This window comes from Trachurus trachurus (genome assembly GCF_905171665.1).
Source record: "Trachurus trachurus genome assembly, chromosome: 20".
NCBI lineage: Eukaryota > Metazoa > Chordata > Actinopteri > Carangiformes > Carangidae > Trachurus > Trachurus trachurus.
In genome coordinates, this window is record NC_139911.1 from 22,675,971 (window position 1) to 22,683,849 (window position 7,879).

At 43.4% G+C, this 7,879-nt stretch overlaps 1 protein-coding gene across 1 annotated transcript in view; it reads right to left on the reverse strand.

Annotated features, from left to right (window-relative positions):
• The window catches only part of dnah5l (dynein, axonemal, heavy chain 5 like), a gene marked incomplete at its 5' end in the record, with an annotated part of 91,336 nt that extends 84,684 nt beyond the window's left edge, over window positions 1-6,652 (reverse strand). Inside the window, 8 exons of the mRNA XM_083995324.1 lie at window positions 419-605; window positions 721-822; window positions 911-982; window positions 2,528-2,605; window positions 3,096-3,170; window positions 3,256-3,444; window positions 5,715-5,818; window positions 6,415-6,652. Coding sequence (XP_083851450.1) covers window positions 419-605; window positions 721-822; window positions 911-982; window positions 2,528-2,605; window positions 3,096-3,170; window positions 3,256-3,444; window positions 5,715-5,818; window positions 6,415-6,652 — 1,045 coding nt within the window. The remainder of the gene's footprint in view (window positions 1-418; window positions 606-720; window positions 823-910; window positions 983-2,527; window positions 2,606-3,095; window positions 3,171-3,255; window positions 3,445-5,714; window positions 5,819-6,414) is intronic.
• Between the last annotated feature and the right edge of the window lie 1,227 nt (window positions 6,653-7,879).

Here is a 7,879-nt window from a genome sequence, read left to right on the forward strand (position 1 = left end):
CCCTTACTTTCTCGCTTGAAAAAATATTAAAACTGAATAAAGTGACGAAATAACAGCGCTACAGTGGGAAATAAAACAACAAGTAAGTCGGGGTGGTGGAAGAGAGGTGTGTTTATGAAAGCAGTCTCCATGGTGACGTCACCGTAGGAGCAGAGTCAAAATCTGGTCATTTGCGGTGTGCAGCCTCATGAGCTACTCTGGCTTAAACAACGAGCCCAAACGAAAAAACTCAGCCACTTCCAAACTCCAGATTCTCAGGCAAGTTTCCACTGAGGTCCAACATCAATATAAATGTTTTAACAAGGAAAAATGCGATTTCCGGGTGATGACTCCTTTAAAGCTATTTTGTTTCTGAGTAGCTACAGTGATGTTGCTTCAGATCAGTGTAGAAGAGCTGTGCAGCAGTTGACCCTGTTACCTGCAGAGGTGTAGTCTGCGGGGCTGCTCAGCTGGCTGATGGCGTCAGGAAGGTCGACCTGCTCCAGCTGGAACTTTCTCTCCATGTTGAGTCTGGCAGAGCTCAGATTGGAGACAAACTGGTCCACGGAGGACAGAAAGGACCGGACGTCTGGGTGGGACACTCCCCCCTCCAACGAGCCCCATGTCTGGACTCGGCAGAAACAATCACAGGCGCAGGTTGTTGCATAAATGACTTTCTTCATTTTGAGTTTAATTCATATATCTTTTAGTCCCTCCTTCTCCTGGGTGTCTGTCATGTACCTGCTGTGACCTGAGTGCCGGTAACATGACGTGAGTCAGCAGAGTTTCCAGACCCTTCAGGACGCTGTCGTCACTGCAGTCCACCATGCCGAAGTTCACCTCCTGCAAACACAGCATGAAGACATCACACCGCTCCCCCAGCCACAGAGCTCATCGCTCTGAGTCTGTGAGATGAGATCTGATCACTGACCTGCTGCACATTGGCCGTGGTTATTGCCTTGTCAGTAGTTCTCAGGAAGAACATGCACTTCCCCAGTAACGGCTGGAAAAAAAGAACACAAAGAGGTGATGTTCAGCTTCAGGTTCATCAGGCTGGCTGCACTGTTACACTCAAAAGGGCAGAGAGGAGCTTTCAGCCAAACACATGGAGCTAACACTGTGAGCAGAAGCACTGAGTCATGTTTTCCTTAGCGGCATTTTACTGAATTAAAGCTCCGTACAGTATAAAGTAGGCGTAAAGCGATCGATTATCGGCATGGTCAATAATATCACAATTTGCATCAGATGTTTTTTCCATCAATAACCATTCAAATAAATGTATTTCAAAACATGCTGCTTTGGCTCTGATGCAGCCGTCTTTCAGCCTGAAGTCACCACACTTTCTGTTTTGAGATAATTAAACGTATTGCTTCAAGGCATTTCAACCAAGATCTGTGTTGGAGTTTGGGTTTATTCTACAAAAAAATAAAGTCTTTTATCACAGATTTTCACAGTGCACAAAAACAAACTGTATACTGTCAAAAATTAAAAAAAAAAAAAAAAAACTTCCAGCGCACACTTGAGCGTATAGACAGGATTTATTACCAAAAGTTAAAAACAGAAAGGGCGAACAACGCGTTTCACATGTTGCTTCATCAGATTTGCTCTTGATTGTCATCAGGTGTGTGCCTAAAGTCGACCAATCATTCATCCCAAGACCTGTTTAGCTATTCTGTTTTTTTTTCTTTCTGTGTTGTCATGGAAGCAGCTGTCATCCTGTTTCAGATGGAACAAAAGCTTATTTAAAACCATGATCAAGATTCATTAGCTCCATTATCAGCATGTAGCTTGTCTCTCTTCTCTGCATGGGTTTCTCAGACAGCAGTTTGACGAAAAGAGAGACAGAAATCGGACACCAACCAGTTTCCAGGCTATATGGTGATCTTATAAGCTGGAGTTTGTTTTGTTTCTTGCTAACTGTCAAAGCACAGGATTTTCTGCCATAGCAACGCAACACAGACTCAACTAGAGTCTGTTTTTATCTCTGAGGCAGGGCAAGGCTGAAACTGATTGTTCTAATGTTTTGTTGGTGGAAATGTTTGAATGTTTTGTACTCAGGGACACATGAAACCTTTGACCTAAGACCTAAGGAGCTTTACTTACATTATAACATCACTCTATATCCATCAAATACCTAAAAAAAAACATCCTCAATTCCAGAGTTAGGCACAAAATCATTCAAGGAGAAAAGTTGCACGGAGACCGCGTTGTCTTGTCATGTCAACGAAAAGCATTTTTGGTTGTCAGCAGACACAGAAACTAAAGCTGACTGGCTTGTGTTGCTAAGGACCGGTGATGGCGACATGCAGCAGCAGTTGAGCTAGCAGCTGTGTCGAGCACCCGTCATATTATGTAATGTAATGTTGTGTGTTTATTAATATTATTTATATTGTTTTATACGGCTGTGTTTGCTATTGGCTGTACAACTATTTGCTCTTTAAGGATAATAAGGATCACCTGGACTTTTCCCTTGATTGTGGCTCAGTGATGAGCTCTCAGAGTCTATAACTAGTGTAATTAGTTGCTGGTTAAGGCAGTTAGTGTTTACCTCAGAGCTCCCTGTAGTGAGGAAGAGTTTCTTCTGAGGCACAGCGTCCACAGAGGAGGACTGACTGGACAAGAGGTTCTAGGAAGAAAAACATGTGAGTGAAAAGTGGAAAGAGGAAAATAGAAAAGGGTTTAGAAAGAGATGCGCTGATGCGCGTTCACGTTGGGAACAGTCTTTTGGAAAGCAGTCTCTGCATTTGTCTTGAAAAGAACTCATAACGTTCCATTATTATCTCATAGCGTGGTGAATGTGCAGGTCACAACTTGTCCACCAGAGCGTTTTGGAGTTGTTGGATTGTGTATTTGATGAGGGAAATCAAGAAATGCCATTAGCCTCCGTAGCGTAGCTCTGAGCAGCTCGTGGCTCTGCTCCGCCGTTCTAAAAACAGCTTGCACTGACAATTAAAGGTGACGAACCTACTCCTAAAACTATAGGATTATGGCAATGGGCCAATTTGCCAAAATGTTGAACTATCCCTTTAAGAGCGAGAAGAACAGACAGCAAAAGAGGTATCATTTCAGACAGACTAAATATCAATTAAAACATAGTTTTATGTGAGAAAAGTTACCTGATTCACACTCTGATAGAAGAACATCAGCTTCTTGGATCCATTGGCAGCAAAGAAATCGTCGATAAGACGGAACTGGAGGAATCACACATTGATCCAGAGTTTAAACACTGATAGTTTCTGTTCTCTGTAATGTCAGAGCTGGACTAGGGGGGGCTACCTTGTCCTCAGAGACCAGGGCGTCCTCCACCTCGGCCTCCCCCAGCGTCACGGCGTCCGACAGCCTGCTGATCAAGTACTTGTGTCGGGCATCCAGCGCCGCTCGTCTCTCCTCCTTCACGGCTCTGGCCTGCTTCGCTATCTCTCTCCTCGCCTCATTGGACAGAAGCATCGTCCTTTTACCAGATACCTGCACACAACTTAGTCACTGAAGACACTCTACAGAAGGACTCGACTGTGGTGCACTTCTGATCCTAGAGGTCAGAGCACAAGTGCATCTCTCTGAGTCAGTTCTTTTGCTGATGTTGGATTAATTATTACATCATTTTGAGGACCTGTGCCATGTTTTGTCTACTGTCCGAACAGATTCTAGAATCACTTGATAAATCTCGCCCACCCCGTTTACACCTGGCCTTAAAGGGATAGTTCACCCAAAATTCAAATTTCACTCATTATCTACTCCCCCTCATGTCGACTAAGAGCTGTGAGAATTTTCAGAGTCCTCCGTCCCTTCTCTGAGTTACGGGGGGGTCCGCGCAGCAATATTTGTCCATATAATGGTTGTGAATGGATACCACTTTTCTTCGTCCAAAAAGACACACCAAAAAACATCCAAATACCTCCATACTGCTCGTCTGTAATGTCCCTCTTGTATTGAAGCCCCGACATGAGAAATTGTTCCGCCAGTCGGTGCAAATCACGAGAGATTTGCACTGACGCAGGAAGAGCAGTGAACCGAGACACTGGGAGCTTCCACTACAAACAAGCTTAAAATATAGACTTATTTAATTTTTTTCGGAACAATTTCTCATGTTGGGGCTTCAATACAAGAGGGACATTACAGACGAGCAGTATGGAGGTATTTCGGTGTTTTTTGGTCTCACAGCTCTTAGTCAACATGAGGGTGAGTAGATAATGAGTGAAATTTGAATTTTGGGTGAACTATCCCTTTAATGCCAGGTGTAAACGAGGTGAGTGTTTCATTTCGTTTAGCTCCGTGTTTGGTCTCCACCAGCTCCTGGGGGGAATGTCTGGCTCTTTAGAACTGAACCGACCGACAACCACATGATGCTAATGTCTGTAAACCTGCTTTGTCTTGAATGTACTTAAACGCACCCAAACAGTGCAAGTCCAAGTGTTGTCGGGCATGAATCACTTTTTATTAACATACAGTACTTTCATTCTCATGCTTGCTATTTTGACTGCACAAGTGTGTTCTTGTACCAAACTAACACGTCTCTTTACATCTACAGATAATGATTAGTTGGCCAGGGTGTGCGGCCAACTAATCAACACTTAAGATGCTACAGTAACAGTGCATAACAATGTTGTGACACATCTTACCAGTATCAAAAAAGAAAAAGCGGTAACACTTTATAATAAATACACACTATTAAGCATTAGTTAAGCATTAAATACTGAATTCATCATAACACATGTAGTTTATAAACACAGTTAATAATGTTTTACTCATCACTGATAATTAAGCACTAACTATTTATATGAGTATTCATGTGTTATAAATTAAGAATTCAGTATTTATTAATGCTTAAGTAATGCTTAATAGGGTGTACTTATTATAAAGTGTATTATAAAGGGAAAGCGGAGCAGTGGTCTTGGCATCCTCATTTCCATGATGCATAAATGAGAAAAGCAGCTGTCTGTTCCTGTCGTCATTTCCAGTGAGCGTACAGTATCTGATTTCATTCAAACACAGTTGGTCTGTCTGGCTGTTAGACATGACAGTTTCTACTGGTGTGTTACCCTTCCTTCTACGGATAGTTTTGATTTCGTCTTTAAAGGACAATTCTGGGCAAATTCAACTTGGGGCTGTATTTTCCTAAAATTTTAGGTCTAAAAAAAGAAATCTGAAGATTTTCAGTTCAATTGCTCCTGTTTTGCGGTAGTTGTGTCTGTCCCAGCTGCTTAGGCTCCTCAAAGCCGCAATTTTTTTCCACAGACAGCGTCAGATGGCAAGCAAGTCAAGAATTGATATTCCTGTGTTTATGACACAAACGGTAGCTTTCCCACTGCACTTGAACACACCAAGCATGGCAACTGGGTCTCGCGCGAGACTCCGGGACTTTGAATCAGATCTAGTTTTACAAACATGTCGGCTTGCTTGAAGTAAAAACTTCTCGGTGCATGTTTGAGTCGCCATCTGACGCTGTCTGTGGAAAAAAAATGCGGCTTTGAGGGATGTAAACAGCCTAAGCAGCGGAACTTACATCCACTCCCATTCATCGCTGCCGTGGCGATGCGGGGACAGACACAACTACCGCAAAACAGGAGCAATTCAACTGAAAATCTTCAGATTACTTCTTTCAGACCTAAAATGTTAGGAAAATACAGCCCTGAGTTGAATTTGCCCGGAATTGTCCTTTAATTACTATGAGTTCAGAATGCGTGTAGTGTAGCGCTAGCGCCCTCTGTGGCAGGCTGCTGTTACTGTTTACTCACTGAGGTGCCTGCAGTTGGGGACCGAGCAGCTGCTGGAGACGTCACATGATTGATGGCTCTCGGGTTCTCACCTCCTATTCGCCGGTGTCCTCTGCCAATGGCATCTAGGAGTCAGAGGAATAAACAGTAGAATTATTACTCGTCTTATACCAGTCAGCACTAATTGGTCACAGTAGTGGTAGAAGTAAGCAAAGCAAAACTCTGCTGCTTAGTGGCTCTGGAAGGTGAGGTCATGATTCCCAGGTTTCTAACTTGTGTGTGTTGACAGTTTCCAGAGACAAATGTGAGAGTTTAAAATGTAAAGTAAAATCATTTGAATTAGTAGCATTATGGATCCTATATGTGTTAGTGTTAGCGAGGGCCAGTGTCAGTAAAAGCGTTAGCAGCAGCTCATTCAGCAACAGACTAAATTCATGCGCTCTGTGCCCTGTACATGCACTTTTGACCTATTTCACATTTTGTAATGGACCTTTATCAATAAATATATTGTGTCCAGTGAGAACTAGCAATGCTGGCAGGTGTGTGGGGTGTATTTATGTATTTTTATGTGTCTTTTTGATTTATGTTTTTTTTTTTGTATGCCATTTCATTCAGCTGCTATGACATTTTCCATTTTCCATCAGGGATTAATAAAGTTATCCATCCATCCATCCATCCATCCATCCATCCATCCATCCATCCATCAGTGAGGTGTCTGTACCTCTGCGCAGGTGGAGCTCAGGAGGTTTGACTTTGCTACTTCCTCCACCTTCCTCCTCCTCTTTTCCTCCATCAGGGCCATTCAGGTTCTCCATCCCAGGATTGAGGCTCTGTTCTGGGGCGGGATGGAGCTCAGTGCCTGGGGACGGAGTGGAAACGTTCAGCCCAGGGTCGGAGCTGTCAGCTGGGGGAACAGTAGACGCCTGCTCCATCTGAGAGACCTCGGCCAGATCTGCCATCTGAAAGTCAAGACATACTGAGCTTCAATGTTATAATTCATTTGATTTAATGATGAAAATGTATATGTATGCATATATACAGTGCCTTGCAAAATACCCCTTGAACTATTCCATATTTTCTCACAAACCACAAACTTAGATGAATTTCATTGGGATTTAATGTGATAGACCAACACGAAGTAGCACATAGTTGTGAAGTGGAAGGCAAATGAAACATGGTGTTGAGGATTTTTTACAAATAAAAATCTGAAAAGTGCATGCATATGTATTCAGCCCCCTGAGTTAATAATTTGTGGAACCACCTTTCGCTGCAGGTACAGCTGCAAGTCTTTTGGGGGTTTGTCTCTACTACAGTAGTTTAATACAGGGCAATCCTGGTGGAAAACCTGTTGGAGGCAGCAAAAGACTTGAAACTGGGACAGAGATTCACCTTCCAGCAGGACCACCACCCTAAACACACACACACACACACAGCCTGAGCTACAATGGACTGGTTTACATCAAAGCAGATCGGCCCAGTCAAAGCCCAGATCTGAATCCTACTGAGAATCTGCGGCAAGACTAGAAAACTGCTGTTCACAGACGCTCTCCATCCAATCTGACTGAACTGGAGCTATTCTGCAAAGAAAAACGCTGGTAGACACACACCAAAAGACCTGCAGCTATAACTGCAGCGAAAGGGCTGAATACATGCACACCACACTTCTCTGATTTTTATATGTAAAAAATCTTCAACACCATGTATCATTTTCCTTCCACTTCACAATTATGCTCTACTTTGTGTTGACCTATCACATTAAATCCCAATAAAATACATTTAAGTGTGTGGTTGTAACGTGACAAAATGTGGAAAAGTTAAAGGGGTATGAATACTTTTGCAACATACTGTAGCTATACTCAGAAGTCATCACCTTTGTGTTGACTCACCATCTTTCCAAATTCATACATTAGACATTATGACAGATTCAAACAACTCCTGACCAACAATCCTCCTGTAGAACAGCTGAGCAGAGTGCCTCTGAGCCACACAGAGAGCTGCTGCAGAGTGAGGCTTAAAGGCTGCAAGAGAGGAGAGCAGCGGTGACTGACCTGTGTGTCGTCTGTCCTGCCTGAGGACGAGTCCCTGCTGCTCGGGACAAACTCCACGGATACAGAAACGAACAGGATCAGAGTCACAGGGTGGAGAGAGAGAGGCGCCGAGACGATGACCAGGAGGGAGACGGACGA